This window comes from Pelodiscus sinensis, chromosome 1, assembly GCF_049634645.1.
Source record: "Pelodiscus sinensis isolate JC-2024 chromosome 1, ASM4963464v1, whole genome shotgun sequence".
Lineage (NCBI taxonomy): Eukaryota > Metazoa > Chordata > Testudines > Trionychidae > Pelodiscus > Pelodiscus sinensis.
Genome location: NC_134711.1, coordinates 59,046,349 through 59,068,929, shown reverse-complemented (window position 1 = coordinate 59,068,929; position 22,581 = coordinate 59,046,349). Strand labels below are relative to the sequence as shown.

Sequence of the window (22,581 nt, the reverse complement as noted above, 5' to 3'; positions counted from 1 at the left end):
CTCCTCTTTGCCTTTCTCTGTTGCTAGTTTCTGCAGTCCGTGTCTACAGTCTGTCTCACTGTAGGGGAAGTGGAGAGGATCTGGTAACATCAAACAGTGCTGGGGAGCAGGGTAGCTCTTTGCTTAATGGTGCAAATCCCCTTAGAGTGAGGCTGGGTGTGCATGGGAGATAGACTTCATTTTAATGGAATTTTGATTGGCACCAGGATCACAACAACTGCAGTGGAGGACTGGAAGTGAAAGAATTAATTTCAATACTGTTCACATAATTGGCTATACCTCAACGTCGTGAACATCTATCTCTGTTTAAATTTTTAATTCCTTTTTTTATAATGACAAATAATAAATGTCCCTTCAATTTTGGGCACTTCAGAAACCTGTAGCTGTTGGCAAATAAAACAGCAGCATTCTGAAAGAACTGGAATGTTAGTGCAAAGAGGAGCAAACCAATGTCACACATGCCGTGTGGTTCATAGTGTACTGTGATTGCTACTAAGATTATTAATCAGTCAGACATTCAGGTGCACAAGCTATTAGCACAATACTGGTTACTGCACTCCTCTAGTTCAGTGTTACTCCCAGGTAGCTATGAAAGGAACACGTAGCTATGAAGGGAACTATATCTGTGGAACACCCCTGATATAGTAAATGTGTTACTTCTGTCAAAGAGCATTTAATCCTTTGTTCGAAATGCAGGTGTTGAGTGCTTTGGTACATGTAACTTTAGTTAGATTAAAATCTTCTCTGGTAATTTGAGTCACATATTTTTACAGGTGGCTCAATTTGAAATCTCTCCTGTGTTTAGTACAATCATACCTGCCGACAGGAGATTTAAATTTTGGGGTTTGCCATCTGCAACGTTAATGTGCAGAATCCTGATATGTAAACACCTGTGCAGGGGTGTAGAGCTATAGAACAAATTTGGATTGCTCTTAAGTGCAAATAGATCTGGAATTTTACAGTTTCATGCTTAGTTTTGAATGATAGTATAGTCATTTTTTTCATTGCACTTTTGGTTGTCAGGGTAGTGCTGTGCATGAACAGAGCAAGAGAGAAAGAGAATAGAGTCTTTTAATACTGTCTTCTCATGAATGACGTAGGGGAGAACTGTCGAAATTGCAAAACAGTACTGAAGCAGTACACATTTTTCTGCTCTGAAGCAAAAGGCAGCTTAGCTCTAAGCATTATCAACTAGTAGTAATTCAGTTCAAATGATCCAGTTTCCAGCTTTTTCAATGTAAATGGTATGGAATAGACATTATTGTCCTCTTGACCTATCAGCAGAAATGTGATCATTCTGCAGAACTGTTTCTTGGCCAGTTTTGTAAGGGTCTTGCATGGAGAGAGGAAAGTGAGAGCAGGTTTCATTATAATACATCTTGCTGCCCTCTGCAGGACTCTAATTCTGAAGTTCTAGAGCCAGAGCTACTGTGTTGGTTTTCTGGCGCCTAACAACTTTGCATGGAGTTACACGGATATAATCAATGCTCAATCTTGCATTTCATCATCATGTCTCAGGGCCATAAAGTATTGCTGTAAAGCCAACTATGCAACATCAGTGGCTAATGCAGGGATGGGCAATAATTTTTGAAGGGGGACCACTTTTAAAAAAAATTCAAAGTGGTTGCAGGCTGCCCAAGAAGGGGCAGGGCCTTGGTTGGAAGGGGCAGAGCCTTTAAATAACAGAAGTTGAAAGCACTTTCCCGCAGCTCCCAGGCAACACTTTAGCAGCAGGCCAGGAGCTATGAGCTCTTTCAACTGCTTCTATTTAAGGGCTCGCACTTTAGCAGCTGTGGGGTAGATACCTATTCTTTTTCTGCCTATTATTTTCCATTGTGATAGAACAGGAGTGGGTAAGAGGCTGCCAGCGGGCTGAATCTGGCCCGTCAAGCCACCGCATCCAGCTCATGGCTGCCTCACCAGAACCCTTAGGCAGAGAACAGCTCACACTTTAAAAAGCCAGCTGCTCTCTGCTCTGGATGGCTGGGGAAGGATGAGAGAGACTTCTCATATCTCAGCTGCCATTGGCCAATCTCTCAGATTCCGGCCAATAGGAGCTAAGAATTTTTGCTGGGAGCAGGGGCAGTGTGGGAAGCCACCTCCCTCCCTGTCCCCCTTCTAACTCTCCCTCATGCACAGAGCAGAGCCACATGGAGCAGTGAGCAGCCTGCAGCAGACCGTCTGCCTCAGGTTTCTGAAAGTAAGCACCTCCCCTCTGACTACCTATCCTAGGCCACATCCAAAGCCTCTGTACCCCTTTTCCCCCTTCTCCCAGTTACAACTCTCTCCCAGACCCTGCACCCCCTCGTATACCCCTCCCAAAGTCCAGAATCCTCCCCTGCACCCATACCCCTTCCCCACACCACAGTCTCCTGCCTCAGGTCACCACCCAAACAGTCTGTACCCCATTCACCCAGGTCAGGATACCCTCCCAGACCTTGCATCCCTTCCTAAAGCTCCTCCCCCAGGCCAAAATCATCTCCTGCACCCATACCCTCTACCAGACCATGCACCCCAAGTCCCTGCCCCAGATCACAGCCCCCTTCTTCACCCAAACTCCCTCTCAGACCCCTCTCCTGAACCCCAGTCCCCTATCTCAAGTTCCCTTCTGCACCCAACCTCCATCCCAGACTGCACACCCCCCTCTACAGAATTATGGCCTTTGGCCCATTAAAAATTATTGCCCACCCTTGGGATAGAAAGAATAATACTGGTGAATCCTAGGCTTTTGGGTATGCTCTTCAGCTCCCACCTCCTGTTTATCAAGCACCATGGGGCTTTCACATGTTGTGCGTTGCTTCATTTACTGGTATTCTGTTTAGATCTATCATGACTTGTATGCAGGGTTTCAGAGAGTTTCAAGTGGTCTTAAAGCCATACACTAAACATTGCAATAGATTCAGAGGCCAAATCAACCTTGGTGGAGCCATGATGATTCAGCTGGCACGGGCTGCCCAGGATAAATTCACGGGAGAGTTGGTTGGTTTCTACTGAGGCCTTCTCTTGGGAAGCTTCTTTGGTGAAGGGCATAGCTTGGGACATTAGAGATGTCTTTCTGATATAAGGCTAAAAAATTATGAGTTCTAGAGATGATCCTTCCATCTCAGGAAGGGAAAACATTGACTTGGGTGGGGTGGGGGGTGGGGGGAGAGAGTGTGCTGATGCTGTCCATGTTGAGCCTTTTCTATGCCTCAAAAAGATTTTAGTCAGTGTTATCAATCAAGTCACCTTTTACAAGTACTAACTGCAGTTTACAGTGGTAAAAAGAAAAAAGAAGTTTCATTTAAACACTTATTTTATGCATTTCTCTTTATTTTCAGGATGAATAAGAGATACTTACAGAAAGCAACAAAAGGAAAACTGCTAATAATAATATTTGTTGTAACTCTGTGGGGGAAATTAGCATCTGGAGCAAATCATCACAAAGGTAAGAAATTCTGCTCCATTTAGTATATTGTGGAACATGTAACCTACGCCACAAGACTCAGAATTGTCTAGTGTATTGGCCCTAAGTAGCTTTTTCTATGCTGATTTCCTTCTCAAGGGAGCTAGTCCACAAATCAGTGTTGAGAAGTTTTGAATGAGCAGGGATATTTCGATTTCTTGAGGAATACTACCATGTGAATTTAAGTACAGTATTCTAATTCAGTTGTCGTGAATGCCTCATGTTAGCAGCTGCTCTGTCATTTTATTTTCTAAGATAGAATATTGAAAAAATGAGTAAATGCATAAAGAAGCTTCCCTCATAAAAATAGACACATCAGACAGAACATTTAAGTGCTGTAGGTGAGTTCTTGAAATGAACCTCATAAAAATAATCTTTTGTAACATGTTTGCTGCTATAGCATGCAGACTATCTGATAAGGGTAACTTCCTGGAGAGTGTGCTCTATTACTGTCTATTCCCTCAATAAAAAAAAATGGGGGACACCACTATTTTCCAGTTTCCCTCTCTATGCATGCTAATACTTGAACACTGGTGGTGTTACAGTGTTTCTAGTAACTGTGGTTATCCTTTCCTCCTGGTAGTTCCAGCCTCCAATGTATATATACATGAGGCTTGACAGTTCCTGGCATCTTGTAAATATTTCTTCTTTTTTATTTCTTTTTTATGGTTGGGGCCCCAATCCAAGAAACAACTTTCCTTGACTCATAAATTAATAGGAGACAACTTCCTGTTATTTCCATAATCAATTACATTTCAGAAGCTAACTGCAGCTTTTGCAGCATGATTTTGGAGTTCTCCTCTCCCCCTTTGGTGTCTACTCTGACAATTTATCATTTGATTCCAGTTCAGTATAAACTAGATGGCATGAGTAAACTGGATGTGGGAGATGAGAGTCAGAAAGAATTATGGAGTTAAGTAGTAGGGAGTAACATAATAAAGAAAACCATTGCTTCTCCATATTAAAGTTTATTTTATAATGATTTTTGTGTGAAGAGGATTCTATGAGCATGTTTCCTATATCAAGCAGATTTTTTTCACTGCGAAGATATTTTCTTTTAGATACATAATTGCTTGAACATTTTAGGATGCAAAGACATTACCTATCCAAACTCTTTAGTTTTAAGCTTTAGTTGTGGCTAAAAGAGATTCTGATGTGGTTCAGCAAACCACTGAAAGTGGGGTCATGCCTTTTGGAGCCATGTTCAAAACTTTGTATGCTCGTGTTAGCTCCCAATTCAGCCAAAATCCTGATTAAACTGTGTTGAAATGTGGTTGTTACAGTAACTGAAAGATCCTTATATTAAGAATCTGTCTTAGTTATAAACCAGCTGTATTTTTTTTTATAAAAAGCTTTTTTCAAAGAGTGCATTGGGAATTACTGCTGTGTAACTGAGAGGAATTGCTAGCCCACTAAGTTCAACTTTTCAGATACATGCCTACAAATGAAATCATAACAGGGTTATTTCTTTTCTGGGCCACACTTGGTATTCTGAGTCTCAGACTTAGAGCAGAGAGAACTTGAAAAAATTGATTTTGATGTTTTTAGTTTACAAATATGAGGGGAAGGGGAAAGCCAGGTTATTTAGTGTTCATATAGCTTAACAAAAGCTTTCTTTTTCGCAACTATAATGTTACAGGCCTTTAGCAAATATTGTGGAGAAAAATAAAAAGGAAGATACATGACCGAGTGGTATTTAATATAGCAAACTATCTGCTTTGCATGAACATTTTTAGTGTGTGGATTCAGTACACGTGCAGAACAGCTGCATTGCTTATACATGGGAAGATGTCAAAGGTACAAATAAGAATCAGTCCTACTGACGTTCAACAGAAATTGTGTCCGAACTCTTCTATGGGTCTTTGAAAATTGCCCCCATGGTTTATACTTGGAAAGAGCTAAGGAGCACCCAAGGAGGTCTTGATACCATTCACCTTAGAATACAGTTATGGAGTAATACAATGGTTTCTTCAGACATGATTGCCTGTTGCATCATTAATCTTCATTTATAGATGTTTCTAATAACATATTAACACGACAGACCTTAATTACTTCGAAAGAGCTGTTACAGTCTATTAGATCAATAATCTACATTTTCAAAAACAAAAAAACCCTGTATATTTCTATTGCTTTAGTCATATTAAGGTCCAGCTTTGAAACCATTTCTTTTCCTGAAAGTGTTTGTGAAACGAAACGGACATTAATCCACGCAAGGTTGTTTAAACAATGAGTGCAGTGAGTTGTGAGCAGCTGATTCTGAGAACTCAACATTTAGCCTTGCAGCACCTTCGAATTTAAAGCGTATGACTGACATGAGACATCCCAATTCAGTACCAAGACAAGGGCATGGGGCAAAGCATTTGTGGCCAGTCTTAGACCCAATTGACAACCATATCTCTTGAGCCTACAGCAGCTAAGATTGAGAATTTCAGACTATTCTTCAGGGCAGGGTCAGGGATGTACTGTGATGTATCCAGCTTGACCTGCATTATTGAAATCTGTCTTTAAGATGCTGTTGGACCAGTGTTGCCTCAGCTAGTTGTTAGAGGGTATTTATCCATCCCCTCAGTGAGTAAGGTAGAACGTGGAGTTACGCTCTTTGAATCAGACCTTAAGTACAAGACAGGCTGAATCGTAACAATAAAAGTCACTCCCAACAACTCCCACCCCTTTGTGTGCATCCATCAAGTGTGTGAATCCAGGGATGAGAACAATATTGATATAAACTATGTGGTGCATAGTTTCATTGGAGAGATTTTGCCTCTGGAGACCTTTATACTTAGTCCTATCTGTCATGTTCTTCAACATATTTGCAAGCCTCTCTGGGTGATCATCAGCTTTAGTGCCTGCAGTAAGAAAGAAATACCAGGGTCTGTATATCCTTCTCATCAAGTGCTCCAGCATCACTCCTCAGTTTTGCCAGTGCCACATTATTTCTTAAGTGAAAGGGGGTGTGAGAACTTAAAGAAGGGGAGTAATCTGTCTCTGATCATCAACATGTTAATACCGTCTTAAGCTTTTTCTGAAATCTTTCTATCTACTAGCTGTAGGAGGGAGTGATGAGAACACATCATTTTGATTCTTCTTACCATGTGCTGAATCACTGTATTATTCTGGATCCAGCTGAAGGTCCTGGGTGAGCCTCAAGGGCCTCAGTGGGCTGAGCTTCAGCTTTTTCAAGGGCTGCCGTTCTTCCTTTCAAAAGACCCACATTTGTTAGGGATGCTGGAATTCATAGTACCAAGGAGAAACTATTTAGCAGGAGGGAGCCAGGCTTTCTTGGTGGTGGGCCAATGGCCAGGAAATGTTCTTTCACAATGTGTTCTGAAAACATATTTCAGCTCTAAACGCAAAGCTCCCTTTGGGTATGTCTACATTTGCAGCCTAATTCGAACTAGGGCTGCAAATGTAGGCATTTGGAATTGCAAATCAGTCCCGGGATTTAAATCTCCCGTGCTTGATTTGCATCTTCCCAGCCAGGTGCCATTTTTTGAAATTTACAAGCCCAAAGTAACTGCCCTGTCTACACGCGACAGTGAAACAGGCGTTCGAAATAAAGCCCTAGTTCGAACTACCTGTTAAACCTCATTGCAGGAGGAATAACAGGTAGTTCGAGCTAGGGCTTTATTTCGAACTCCCGTTTCACTGTCGCGTGTAGACGCGGGCAGTTACTTTGGGCTTGTAAATTTCAAAAAATGGCACCCGGCCGGGAAGATGCAAATCAAGCACGGGAGATTTAAATTCTGGGCTTGATTTGCAATTCCAAATGCCTGCATTTGCAGCCCTAGTTCGAATTAGGCTGCAAGTGTAGACATACCTTTTGTGTCTTAGCTTTCTCTCACTAAAGTTTGTGCTCTCCCTCTCACACATATATGCACGCACACACAAGCAACCTATTGGGAAGAAAGATTCTGCATGCTAGGCTGAACCAGGAATATTATTTCTTTTTTAAATACTCGGGAGAGACTCATATTATAGGGACGACTACCTATAAGATCCCAGACCCATAGCGGTCTGTGAAGCAGTACACAGAATTAGATACCATTTGTGTTGCAAGAGCTACACATGAGAAGGCAAGAAATAATGGAGTATTGGTCTTAAAAGAACACTGGCAAGGTTACTAGCTTAAAAACTGATCTACCTGGAGAGTAGCTCTAAGAGGAAGATTTTTATCTAAAGAAATCCTTAAAGGTATTTTATTTTTAAACTGGCACTGATCCTCCTCCCCCTCAGCTCCTGTGGAACAAACAAATGTGCAAATATATAGTGCTCACTGATAGAAACGGCAGGCAAACATCAGTTCAGCATCAGTGGCGGCCTGCTATCTCTGTCAGAAGGAACATGCACTGATGTGCTGAACATCAAATCACAACCTATTTTTAAGGTTTCAAGCATGAGGAATGATCATCTTGGAAAAATATATTGACATGCCCTTGTAGGTACTCTCTTTTTTAGATAGGATCATTGCTGAAGTAGAACTGGTTCTAAGCCTAAAATGGAGTCAAATTCCCTAAAATTAGAATTTCTTTATTTTTTTTCATTTGTGCCATAACCTTAACATTACTCAAGATTTTCTGTGTGTTGATAAAATGTAAGGGCCCCAAAGTCATTCCATTCAAGAAATAAAATATAGTTTTGTGCTTGGTGTGCAATCATTTTATTTTTTTTAAAGTATAATCATGCTCCTGATTATTTTGCTCTACTGTAGTAAGATATAAAGGGGATTTAAATCAGTGTATATGGGATCTTATAGGAAATGTTATACTCCCTCCCTGTCCCTGCCCCCTGCCGCCCCCCAATCCTCTGCACAAGATCAAAACCCAAATCCTCTTCATCCCTTTGGCTACGTCTACACTGGCCCCTTTTCTGGAAGGGGCATGTTAATTTCAGCGATCGTAATAGGGAAATCCACGGGGGATTTAAATATCCCCCGCGGCATTTAAATAAAAATGTCCGCCGCTTTTTTCCGGCTTTTAGAAAAGCCGGAAAAGAGCGTCTACACTGGCCCCGATCCTCCGGAAAAAGCGCCCTTTTCCTGAGGATCTTATTCCTACTTTAAAGTATAAGGAATAATAGTATAAGGAATAATAAAAAAGTATAAGGAATAATAAAGTATAAGGAATAAGATCCTCCGGAAAAGGGCGCTTTTTCCGGAGGATCGGGGCCAGTGTAGACGCTCTTTTCCGGCTTTTCTAAAAGCCGGAAAAAAGCGGCTGACATTTTTATTTAAATGCCGCGGGGGATATTTAAATCCCCCGTGGATTTCCCTATTACGATTGCTGAAATTAACATGCCCCTTCTGGAAAAGGGGCCAATGTAGACGTAGCCTTTCTGTACTCCTCCCCAGGCCAGAATCCTCTTCTGCACCCAAACCCCCTCCCAGATACCTGCACACCAATTGCCTGCCACAGGTCACAACCCCTCCTTCACCCAAACTCCCTCTCAGACCCCACACTCCCTCCTGCACCCGATTTCCCTACCCCGAGCTCCCTTCTGCACCCACCCTCTGTCCCAGATCCTGCACTCCCTTCATAGAAAAGTGCAGCCCTTAACCACTTTCCAAAATCTCCTATAAAAAATGCCACCTCTGATTTAAAGGATGCTTACTTTCATATAGTAGTCTGTCCAGATCACTAGAAGTTTCTCAGATTATAGAAAATGGAAACCACTATTAATTCATAATATTTCATTAATCCTCTAAGCAACCCCTTGTGTTTTCACAAAGTTCCTGGCACCTGTAGCTGCATTTCTGAGAAGACTGGGAATTAATGTATTCCTCTCCTTGGCAAGTGGCTGGTAAGAGTCCAATCTGAGTTTCAAGTGCTACTCAGCACCACTATCATTCAGTTCACCTTCAATGCACTGGGGCTATGACTTAGGACAAATCAGTTCTAAAACTTGTGTACATGATAGAGTTTATCGGAACACTCCTGGATACTACACAACCCAGAGAATTTCTGCCCCAGTCTAGGTTCCAGTGCTCTAAGGCCCATTCTTGGCTCCAAAAGTATATCCTGTTACCACAAGTGCACACTTGCTTCTGACAGAGTGAGGTGTGTTCCAAAGGGAATTTTAGTGGATTGACTCTTAGATCATCTTTCCCTTTGTTTCTCAGCAAATAGTACTCACTTGGATGTCAGATGTCTTGTCCCTGGGATGCAGGGCACAACCCTGCAGACTCAAGGGTTGTGACCCTTGCAGGATCTGAGGGCTCATAGAAACATCAGGGAGCTACATGCTCTCTGTCTAGCCTGTTCAGCTTTCTGTCCACATACTGTGGGGAGAGTAGTCCTTCAGACCCCTTCGGTCCCAGGTCTTCCTGCTAGTATTCTGAGAGGCCACAGGGGAACCCAGCCTCTGCCTTCGTTATGGGTCCTGGCCCAAGGACCCTTTTAGCAAGTGGCTATGCATCTTTGTGATCAGACTTCTTCCTTCTTACCTGGGCTACTTCCTATGTTGGCCCATCTTCTCCTCAGGGGACTAATTCTCAGTGAGGGTCTGCCCTGGGTTCACACTCCTCATCTGTTCTCAAAATAACAAAGGAAAAGAAACAAAAGTAGTAGAAATAAAGAACAGCACCAGTATTTCTGTTCTATTGCTCTATTCTCACAGGCAGCTGAAGGCATCTCTTGGGCTCTCTTCTCTGTTCCTCTGTAGGAGCTGAGAGTGAGGCATCCATCTGCCTCCCCACACTGAGGCCTCAGAAGTGAGCTTCACTCTTTTTAATGTTCCCCCTCTGAGATTGTTGTGCCTCAGAAGTGCAGCAGGCCGGTCTGTCTGGGACCAAAGCTGCTGCTTAGCTCCCCCTTGCCTGTTGCAGGGTTTGTATTCCTGTCACAAATGGATTATAAATTGCTATTTGCCCTGAAACAACTTGTGAATAAAGTGCAGGGTCTTTTGTTTGCTTTTGTGGACAATGGGCTAAAAGGCTGCAGACTCTGAAGGAGGCACGATATAATTTAATCAGCGGTAGTATGGGGACTGTGTGAATTTATTTTTGAACACTCCAACTTTTTAAAATGGTACATCTCTTTACAGTAAAAGAATTTAAAAGCAGACACAAGTTACCAATGTGACTAATCTATGCCTAGACCTGTGGGAAGAGCTGAAGACACCTTTAACTCTACCTTGTGGAGAGGATAGATAGATTCCAGCATTCTAAAGGAGAACTTGACTACGCAATGGCACTGAAACCCCATTGGTTCAGGATCATGATTCTGTCCTACCCTGCAGCGCTACCCTAGGCAGAGATGCTGAACTGTCATGGGGAGAGTTAATATCCTACCTTGTTCAAAGGTTTAATAATGGCTAGATGCTGCCCCAGTGCTCTCCTTACTTTGTATCGCTCTCAGACACAATGGATTAAATACACTGACATACATACAGTGGCTACTTTGAGCTGCTCCAGTGATGCAAAGCCACTGTTGATATGGCTTATGGGCTGGGGTATGCCAGGTTTATAGATGTACTGCATCATCAGAGCATCATAAAGCAGCTGAAGTGTGCGAATGAATCTGGTACAATGTCTCTAGGAACTGCTACTGATCTGGGCTGTGGCTTAGAGAGCTTAGCCTTTTGTTGTGGGAGCAGCCTTTTCCTTTGGACAAAATTTCTTCTCTTTGGCCAGATCTACCCTATAGACCTATCTAGGCATATCTGTCTTTCCGGTGTATAAAAACGTACAACTTTACAGTTACATTGACTCTCCCTCCCATTCCCACATGCGTATAGTGCAATGTCAACAGGAGACTATCTTCCATCAGAGTAGCCACTGCTTTCAGAAAGGTGGATATCTTCTGCCAAGGGGGGAAACTTTCTCATCAGCGTAGGAGTGTCCTCACTTAAGCCAGGGGTTCCCAACCTTTTTCGGTCCCCGTACTCCCTTGGCTTTTAGTAAACCTTTCCGTACCCTATATTCAATATGAAAGGAAATAAATTCTAGACTCTAGAATCCACAGCTTTTTTCACTAACACTACTACTTTTGGAATATTTCAATTAGGATAATCTAGTTATTTACCAAATATTCCCTGTATCCCCTTGACAAGCTTCTCGTACCCCTTTGGGGTACGCATACCCCAGGTTGGGAATCCCTGACTTAAGCGTTACAGCAGTGCTGTGGCATTAATGCAGTTATACCAATGCAGCATTTAAAGTGCAATCCTGCCTTTAAGAACTCTGTGTCTAGGAGTCATCCAGTTCTGTGTGTTGAGTTTACTACTGTATGCACATCTGAAGGGTGTGCATACACTGAAAAGAACGAAAAAAGACCGGTAACACTGAATCCTGCAACCTGGGTCAACTGACAGGGCCCCAAAGTGCAGTATATACATTTGGGCTGGGACTGGAGTCTTGGCTCTGAAAATTTGCAACGCGAGGAAGGGTTTTCTAGCTTGGGCTGCAGCTTGAGCAGCTCTGGAGCTCCCAAAAGGAGAGGGGTCTCAGGCAGAAGGGACAGAGTTAGGGCAGCCAGCCCTCAGAATCTTAGGGTGGGAAGAGACCTCAGGAGGTCATTGAGTCCAACCCTCTGTCCAAAGCAGGATCAACCCCAACTAAATCCTCCCAGCCAGGGCTTTGTCAAGCCAAACTGGTGCTTAGCCAGTTGGACCCCATCCTGTAACAGTGCTTTGGATTCTTCTGTCCCAAGCACAGGACTCTGCACTTGTCATTGTTGAACTTCATCAAATTTCTTTTGGTCCAATCCTCCAATTTGTCTGGGTCACTCTGGACTCTGGACCCTTATCCCTACCTCCAATAGATCTACCTCTCCCCCTAGCTTCCTATCATCTGCGAACTTGCTGAGGGTACAATCCATCCCCTTTTCCAGGTCATTAATAAAGATATTGAAAAAAACCAGCCTCAGTCCCAACCCTTGGGGCACTCTGCTTGATACTGACCACCAGCCAGACATCGAGCCATTGATCACTACTCATTGAGCCTGACAATCTAGCCAAGTTTCTATCCACCTAATGGTCCATTTATCCAATCCATACTTCCTTAACTAGCTGGCAAGAATACTGTGGGAGACCATATCTTTAGCAAAAGACTTGCTAAAGTCCAGGTATATCATACTAACAACCTTCCCCATATCCACAGAGCTAGTTACTTTGTCATAGAAGGCAACCAGGTTGCTCAGGCTTGATTTGTCTTTGGTGAATCCATGTTGATTATTCCTGATCACTTTCCTCTCTTACAAGTGCATCAAAATTGATTCCTTAAGGATTCCTTCCATGATTTTTCCAGGGAGTGAGGTAAGGCTGACCAGTCTGTAGTTCCCTGGATTGTCCTTCTTCCCTTTTTAGAAGATAGGCTCTACATTTGCCTTTTTCCAGTCATCTTGGACTTCCCCTGATCCCACAATTTTCAGATATAATGGCTAATGGCTCTGTAATCACATCAGCCAACTCCCTCAGCACTCTCGGATGCATTAGATCCAGCCCCATGGATTTGGTGTACGTTCAACTTTTCTAAATAGCTCTTAACCTGTACTTTCTCCACCTCCTTCCCATACTGTGTTGCCTAGTGCAGTAGTCGGGGAGCTGACCTTGTCTGTGAAGACAGAGGCAAAAATCATTGAGTACTTCAGCTTTTCCTACATCATGTCACTAGGTTACCTCCCTTATCCAGTAAGGGCCCCACACCCTCTCTGATCACCCTCTTATTGCTAACATGCCTGTAGAAACCTTTCTTGTTACCCTTCATATTCCTTGCTAGCTACAATTCCAATTGCTCTTTGGCCTTCCTGATTACACCGCTGCATGCTCGAGCAATATATTTATACTCCCTCCAGTCATCTGTCCAAATTTCCACTTCTTATAAGCTTCCTTTTGGTGTTCAAGCTCACCAAGGATTTCCCCAGTAAGCCAATCTGGTCACCTACCATATTTGCTTTTCTTACTGCGCATCTGGATAGTTTGTTCCTGTGCCTTCAGTAACGCTTCTTTAAAATACAGCCAGCTCTCCTGGATTCCTTTTGCCCTTGATGTTAACATCCCAGGGGATCCTCTTGCCGATCAGTTCCCTGAAGGAAACAAAGTCTACTTTCCTGAAGTCCAGGGTCTGTATTGTGCTGCTCTCCTTTCTTCCTTTGGTCAAGATCCTGATATCGACCATCTCATGATCACTGCTTCCCAGGTTGCCACCCACATCTACTAATTCCTCCCTGTTTGTGAGCATTACGTCAAGCTGCGCATGACCCTTGATTGTTTCCTTCAGCACTTGTAACAGGAAGTTGTCCCCTATATTCTCCAAAATTTTCCTGGATTGTCTGCGTACTGCTGTATTGGTCTCCCAATGGGTGTCAGGGTGATTAAAGTCCCCCATGAGAACCAGGGCCTGTGATCTGGGAGCTTCTGGTAGTTGTCTGAAGAAAACCTCGTCTACCTCATCCTCCTGATCTGGTGGCCACAAACCACAACATCTCCCCTGTTGCTCTCACCTCTAAACTTAACCCAAAGACTCTCAACAGGCTTTTTCTCCACTTTATACTGGAGCTCCGAGCAATCATACTGCTCTCTTACATATAGTGCAACTCCTCCGCCTTTCCCTCCCCCCCACCTGTTCTTCCTGAACAATTTATACCCTTTCATGATAGTGCTCCAATCATGTGAGTCATCCCACCAAGGCTGTGTTATTCCAATCAAATCATAGTTCTTTGACTGTTCCAGGACTTCTAATTCTTCCTGTTTGTTTTCCAGGCTTCTTGTGTTCATGTACAGAAACCTCAGTGCTGCCCAGACCATGCCATGTGGGTCTGTGCCAGTAATTTAAAGGGCCCAGAGCCTCAGGCTCTTTTAAATCACTGGGCCTCATGGCAACTTTTCCCTTTGCCCCATCCCCTGTCGGCAGCCCTGAGCACATGTCTGAGGGTATGTCTAAACTACATGGCTCCGTCGACGGAGCCATGTAGATTTGTTTGTTCGGCAAAGGGAAATGAAGCCGCAATTTAAATAATTGTGGCTTCATTTAAATTTAAATGGCTGCCCCACTCTGCCGATCAGCTGTTTGTCAGCAGACCAGGGCAGTCTGGATGCTCCACTGCCAACATGAAAGCCCTTTATCGACCTCCCCGGTAAATCTCATCCTACGAGGCATAACGGGGAGGTTGATAAAGGGCTTTCAGGTTGGTGCAGGAGCGTCCAGACTAGCGTGCTGAGCTGACAAACAGCTGATCAGCTGTTTGTCGGCTCAGCGCGGCAGCCATTTAAATTTAAATGAAGCTGCGATTATTTAAATCGCGGCTTCATTTTCCTTTGCTGATCAGCCTAATCTACATGGCTCCATTGATGGAGCCATGTAGTTTAGAGACACCCTGAATGTCTACACTGCTATTTTTATCCCTGCAGTCCTTCTTCCATGAGCCTGAGTCATTGATGCCCCGTGTCTTTTATCCATTCTCTAAGGCTCTCTGTAATGTTTTGCATGTATACTGTTGCATAACACTGGCAGAGTTAAACACACATTAACAGTTTATATTAAGAATACACATTACAGATATTTTTAGAAACTGATTACTGATTCTGGTAATTTACTTTATTGGCTTCTTGTTGACAATATTGTAGAGGCAAGAAAATATTAATTTAAATTAACAAGGTACAAATGTAATAAAACTTTAGTTGTACATAGACTTAAATGAAATAGAAAGTTGCAAAGGCAGTGTAACCTATCCCAAGGGAAATCTTGTTAGCGCTATACATATAAAACCGAATCACATAAGAATATAAAAATGGCCACTGGACAGACCAAGGTCCATCTAGCCCAGTATCCTGTCTTCCTACAGTGGCCAATGCCAGGTATCCCACAGGAAATGAACAGAACAGGTAATCATTAAATGATTCCTCGCCTGTCACCTATTCCTGGCTTCTGATACACAGAGGCTAGGGACACCATTCCTAGCAGCCATTGAGGGACTTATCCTCCATGAATTTATCTAGTTTTTTGAATCCTGTTATAGTCTTGGTCTTCTCATCAACCTCTGGCAAAGAGTTCTATAGGATGATTGTGCAATGTGTAAAGAAATACTTCCTTTTGTTTGTTTTAAACCTGCTGCCTATTAATTTCACTTGGTGGCCCCCTCGTTCTTGCGTTATGTGAAAGAATAAATAATACTTGCTTTCTTCACACCAGTCATGATTTTATAGGTATTTATCATATTTCCCCATCATCACCTCTTTTCTAAGGTGAAAAGTCCCAGTTTTATTAATCGCTAATATGGAAGCCTGTTCATTTTTGTTGCCTTTTTCTGAAACTTTTCCAATTCCAATGCATATTTTTGGACATGGGGCAACCGCGTCTGCATATAGTATTCAAAATGTAGACATAACATGGCCTTATGTAGAGGCCATATGATATTTTATCTTATTATTTATTCTTTTCCTAATGATTCTCAACAGTTTTGACCATTTGAGAAGATTTTTGAAAACTGAAAATTACCATATCACCTTTGTGCTTCTGTGCTGATTTCATTCTATTAAGATACAAAAAAAGATGCTTTATTGCTGAAAGGAGTTCTTTAGAGGTTCAAGAAAGAACCAACGGAAATTAACAATTGAGAGTTAACCCTAGATATTCTCCGCTGCACTCTATTCAGGCAGATTTCAAAACGTTAAGGTTTTGTACTGATGCACATCACTGTACTTTCTGAGTACCTGTGCGTAAAATACACTGGCAACAGCAAAATCCTCAGGGGAGTTCCTGGAGTCTCAGGCCCATCTTCCTTACTGCACTGAAACAATGTTGTCCCTATCCATTGTTTGCCAGAAGCTGGGAGTAGGCAACAGTGGTGGATATATCACTTGTTGTGTTCATTCCCTCTGAAATACCTGCCGTTGGCCACTGTTAGAAGATCAGATCCTGGGCTAAATAAACTTTTGGTCTAACCCAGTAAGTCCCTTCTTATGTTATTACTGTAGAAGGTTATGTGGGGTACATATTTGGGGGGTTTGATTGCAGGTGCACATGTGACACTGTGAATGGTGTAAAAGCCATAAGGTCGGAAGGTTTTGAAGAGTTTGCTAAATGTGGTCAGATGGGATTCATTTATTTTATTTTGGCAGTTTATTCACATAAAATAATTTATCTTCTTTTATTATGTTAGATGGAGTATATTGGCCCAAATTGTTAAAAGTATTAACTCAACATTGTTACTGTACAGCATTAAACAGCATTTTAAAAAGTTTCTGGGTTTGATATTTAGAGACCTCAAGATGCTGAGTACCATGGCAAATACACCATTACATATTCTGAGAACCTTCTGAAAGAACATAAGAACAGCCATACTGGGTCAGACCAAAGGTCCATCTAGCCCAGTATCCTGTCTTCTGATAGTGGCCAATGCCAGGTGTCCCAGAGGGAATGAACAGAACAGATAAGCATCACGTGATCTGACCCCGATCACTCATTCCCAGCTCCTGACAAACAGATGGTAGGGACACCATCCCTACCCGTCCTGGCTAATAAGAATTGATGGACCTAACCTCCATGAATTTATCTAGTTATTTTTTGAACCCTGTTAAAGTCCTAGTCTTCACAGAATTCTCTGGGAAAGAATTCCGCAGGTTGACTGTACATGAAGAAATACTTCCTTTTGTTTGTTTTAAACCTGCTACTTATTAATTTCACTTGGTGACCCCCTAGTTCTTATATTGTGGGAATAAGTAAATAATTTTTTCTTATTCACTTTTTCCACAGCAGTCATGATTTTATAGACCTCTATCATATCCCCCCTTACTCTCCTCTTTTCTAAGCTGAAAAATCCCACCCTTTTTTTATCTCTCTTCATATGGCAGCCTTCCAAACCCTTGATCATTTTTGTTGCCCTTTTTCTGAACTTTTTTCCAATGCCAGTGTATTTTTTGAGATGAGATGATCACATCTGTACACAGTATTCAAGATGTGGGCATACCATGGATTAATACAGAAACAATAAGATATTGGTAGACAGTACCAGAATCTCAGTCCTTTGGTTAGCAACTCTCTTCTAGTTTCCAGCATGAATTTGCCCATTGCTAGTTTATATGCATTAGTTCTTGTGTTTATATCTTCTTTAGCTTAAATAGCTCTTGTCCCTTGCCAGTGTTTATCCCCCACATCGTTTATAAAGAACAATCATATTGCCTGTCAGCCTTCTTTTTGCTAGGCTAAAGACGATGAGCTCTTTCAGTCTCCTTTCATAAGGGAGACCCTCCATTCTCCTGATTGTCCCAGTAGCTTTTCTCTGCAACTGTTTCAGTTTGAATTCACCTTTCTTAACCACGGGTGACGAGAATTGTAGGCAGTATTCCAGATGAAGTCTTACCAGTGCCTTGTACAATGGTATTAATATTCCTTTATAACTACTGGAAATCTCTTGCTTGATATATCCAAGGGTCACATTTGCCTTTTTCATAGCTGCATCACATTGGCAGCTGGTTGTGTTAAGCCCCAGCTTATAGCAGAAATTCTTATTATTAGATCACAAATGCACGATCACATGGTGCATTATTGAATTTCAACCCATTTCTATTACTCCAGTCTCCAAGGTCATCCAGAAGTCCCTGGATACTATTATCATCCTTCTCTGCATTGACAAAGCCTCCCAATTTCATATCGTCTGCAAGTTTCATTAGTACACTTCTACTTTTTGTGCCAGGATCGTTAATAAAAGTATTGAATAAGATTGGTTTGAAGACTGAACCTTCAGGAACTTAACTAGTAACGTCCCTCCAGTCTGATGTTCACCTTTCAGCACAACCTATTGCTTTCTCTCCTTTAGTCAGTTTTTTATCCACCTCACAGTTTTTGTATTGATCCCTACCTTCTCTAAATTAATTAATAATTTCCCATGTGCTACCGTGTCAAATGCTTTAATGAAGTGCAAGTATATTACATCTGTTGTATTTCCCTTATCTAAAATATCAGTCATTTTCTCAAAGACAGAAAATTAGGTTAGTCTGCTAATACCCATATTGCATTTACTTCCCCTTTTCCATTTACTTCCATGAATTTAATTATTCTTTTCTTCACAATGTGTTCCAAAATCTTGTGTAAGGCTCAGGTTAGACTAAACATCTGTAATTGCCTTCATAATTATAAGAATGATATTAGCTATTCTCCAGTCAGATGTACTATCCCCAAATAGATAGATTTATGAAAGATAATTGTTACTGGAGTAGCAATCTCACATTCCAGTTCTTTCATGTTGGGATGGAAATTATCCAGTTCCACTCACTCAGTCAGCATTGGATAATTTGCCACCCAAAAGTATTTTTTTTGAGAACTCCAGAACCTGACCCAAAATCACCATTTACAGTAAAAGCTGTGTTATCCGGCACTCAGTTAACCAGAGAGCTCAATTAACTGGCATTTCTGATATCTCTTAATAAAAGTCTTCCACCTAATAATTAGGACTGGAGTACTGCCCAGAACATTAGGCAATTGCACATTCTGTTCTTTACTCCTATGCAAAAGAGGAAGAAGAGAAGTAAGGAAGATGAAATCTTTTTTTTCTCACAAAAGCAGTATCCAGGGTATGTCAGAGGGTCATTGCAGATTCAGCCAAACCTCCTAACCTTCTACATCTACAGTGATAATTGATGTTGATAATAATGACCCTGAGACATTTCAAGATCCTGAAGTGCCTTCTGAATTATCAAAGAAAGAATAAATTATGCTCAGAATAGCTTTAGTGTTAAGTGTATTTTTAGTGATCTGGGTGTATGCCATGCGCTGCCCATAGTGATATTTAGTGTCATAAAATAACCTACTGTACAAAACACATTACCTGTATACACCTAAGTGCTTCAAGAAACCAACCACTCCATAGTGCAGTAATGCCACTACTGGATTGGTGAGTACCTGTAGACTATTTTATATTTCATTCATTTTATTGTATTCTAATTTTCTGAAAATTAGTATTCTATTAGTAAAGTATAGCTCTCAGTTAACCAAAATATTCAATTAACTGGCATCCTGCCCCCCATTCACTCAACATGCTGGATACCAGCACTTTTAGTATACTTGAGAAATAGACTAGAAGATAGTCTACCAGACCGTTTAGTGTCAATGTCTGTTATTGAATTACTACACTTCAATATAATATCTGTTAGAATTTAGAGCTTAGTGGATAATAACTAAAGATCAAAATTTACTGGACTTCTGTTACTGCATAAAAGAGAAGAAATTACATTCATTCTTACAACTATAGCCATATAACTACAATAGATTACAGGGATTTATGTACAAAAGAATCAGGACAAAAGCAGAGTTATGTCTGCTTTTCTTGTTTATTGCCTCTGCTGTTGATCACATAGTCATTAATAGTTGCCATGATAAATGTTTTTTCCTTGGAGTGATAATTTAAAGAAAATATGAATTTATGCTTACTGGTTATGAATTTGGCTCCTTATTGTTTTTCAAGTGCAAGTGTGAAGAAGAGTAATAACCTGAAAATTATTCAGTTTGGTCTGCCCCTGTAATCTTTATGTAAAACTCCATGCTGTTTTTCATGAGCAGGAGTACCAGACCTGTGCTTAAATACATACAAATATTCACTGATAGTTCCAATAAGATTATTCCATCAAAGATTGTCCTATTTTCTAGTTATACATTTAATCATAATTTCTATAAACAATAGCATATTTCTTAATATTCTTAGGTTTTTCATTTATTTGTAATGTTATCTTCTCTAGAATAGCTAGATCACTCAGGCATATATTCCAATCAACAACTGTAATTTCTATAGCTGATTTCCATTTTGGAAGATTAACTCCCCCTCCCCCCCACTCTTTGTTACTAGCAGATTACAAAGATGTTAAGATTTAAAAACTTGATATCGTGCTAAGCATGTTGTTATTTCTTCCTATAATAAGTAAACAGATGAACATTTCCATAATATAGGAATAAAATCTGCTTTTCCAGGTTCACAACTCCCACATTTATAACTTGTGCTGATGATACCTGCATTCTTTATGAGTCAGAGTCCAATATGTTCTAAACAATATATTCTGAGAGATTCCTTTTAAGTTTATTTCTAGAGATGGCAGGTAGGTTATGCCCAGATACCCAAGGATGAGTGATCTTATAAGAACTTAAATTAAAAGTACCTTCTGCATCTCCAGACTTATTCAATTAATCCTGTTGTCTTAAAGATAAAATACCTATCACCTTGCTCAAGAGGACAGCCCATTTTGTGAACTCCTTAGCATGTTCACTTTCATTCCATGAATATAGAAAATATTTGTATATATCTGTAGTTATTTTTTTTGTTTGTAAGTTCTTTAAGAAAAAAACAGTCAATTTTAAACAATCATATTCCAAATTTGTCATCTGCATAAATATAAATCTTTATCTTTCTTTGTATTCTAGAGAAGGAAAGAAAAATATTCAAATTTGCAGAGCACCTTTAAAAATAGCAATTATCCACCTTGATTGCAAAACCATGGAATCTCCAGTTCCATATAGATAACATAGATGCCATATATACCAAGGGAAGTGATTTTAAATTTTCTAATGATACCTATTGATGGTGGTTTACACAAATAGTACCTTTTTAAAAGTAATACCATTTTACATCGTACTATCATACATAATACCATTTAGCACAATATAAGTTCTTGTTAATATTATTGGTATGAGCTTATCCCATTAATCTGCGTTTGTATACATACATGAGGTTCAAGCACAGTGTATGCCTCCTGAATAAAGTTTGGCACATACCTTTTTTACTCCCACACTTTATAGCAGGAGCGGGAAACCTCCGGCCCGGGGGCCAGATGTAGCCCCAGCTTGCATGGATCCACGCTGGTGAGGGGTGTTTTTTTGTTTGTTTCTCAGTTGTGTGCAGCCCCTGACACATTTTTCTGTGGGTCAGTGTCCCCCGGCTCAAAAAATGTCCCCCACCCCTGCTTTATAGTAAACAGATCATCTGTGATTCTGCTGATGATAATGGCAGCTGACTTCAAGCAATGCTAAAATAGTCTTTACAGTTTGTCTATTGTGCTCTCATTTCCCACATTTTCACTATAGTGGAAAATCTTGATAGTTAAATCTTTAGATCTAGGACTTTGAATCCTTTCCTTGGCATCTTTTGGTATTATAGCTAGAGCCTTATAAAATGTATGGTCCATTTTTGTCAATATCACAGTCATAAAATTTTAAAAATAGGCACTTTCAAAATTTAAAATGTTTAAATCTGAAATTTCAAGGTATTGTAACCATGGGGGTTTTGACCTAAAAGGGGTACGTGGGGAGGATTGTGGGATTGCTACCCTATTGCATGGGATTGTGGGATTGCTACCCTTACTTCTGTGTCTTGGTCGACAGAGGTGCTGCCTTTAGAGCTGGGCAGCCAGAGAGCTCTAAATCCAGCATCAGCGATGCAGAAGTGAGGGTTACAGAGTTTGGGGGCATGGGCCTGGGGTTTCCCAGCAGCCTTCTGCCCAAGTTGGGATCTGACCGCTATCCTCACTTCTGTGCTATCTTCAAAACTAGACTCCCACCATTTCCTGCAGCTCAGGGAGGTTCCCAGAGGTAAGCTTGACTTGGCTCTGGGAATGCCCCTACAGGGGAAATGGAAATCCTATCCCTCTGCAGCCTAGGCTAGGACTAGCAGCCCAAGCCTGTCACATGGTATGAAACCCCGGCTGACATGTCCCTCGACCTGCCCCTCCCTTACAAGACCCAGCTTTCATGGGGGAGATTAGATTTCATGTTCCGTGACATGTTTTTCACATCCATGAATTTGGTAGGGTCCTAATTATAGCTTTACTAGAAGACATACATGGTGTTGCCCAGGTCCTTAAGGGCAGGGGGCTGGTGGTGTGGGGGGTGAAGGAGTCCGAGTGGGAGGTTGAGAAGCGGCTCAGGGCACGGGGTTAGGGATGTGAGGGTGTCTGAGAATGAGGGTTGGGGATGAGGAGGGGCTCAGGCAAAGGATGGGAGGGGGTGCAGGAATCGGGGCAAGGGGTTGGGAAGAGGGGGAGCTCAGAGGGTTGGGCATGGGAGTGGCTCCTTGCTTCTTGAGGGCAGCCCGAGGCAGCAAGGGTATGAGGGAAACACACCTTGCTCGCTGGATTGTCCTGGGGGCCAGGCTGAGATGGGCCCACAGTAGAGGGGACTATGTAGGCTGCACTAGAGATGTTAAATATCAGTTAATTTAATA

At 41.6% G+C, this 22,581-nt stretch overlaps 1 protein-coding gene across 5 annotated transcripts in view; it reads left to right on the top strand.

The window, feature by feature from the left end:
- TAFA2 (TAFA chemokine like family member 2) overlaps nucleotides 1-22,581 on the top strand; it is a 292,914-nt gene that overhangs the window by 203,275 nt on the left and 67,058 nt on the right. For all 5 annotated transcript variants that reach the window (XR_012904382.1, XR_012904380.1, XR_012904378.1 and 2 more), the window contains exon 2: nucleotides 3,321-3,427. Coding sequence is in view for 1 of the 5 variants with exons in the window: in XM_075930749.1 (XP_075786864.1) it covers nucleotides 3,322-3,427 (106 nt within the window). In the remaining 4 variants the exon portion in view is untranslated. The remainder of the gene's footprint in view (nucleotides 1-3,320; nucleotides 3,428-22,581) is intronic.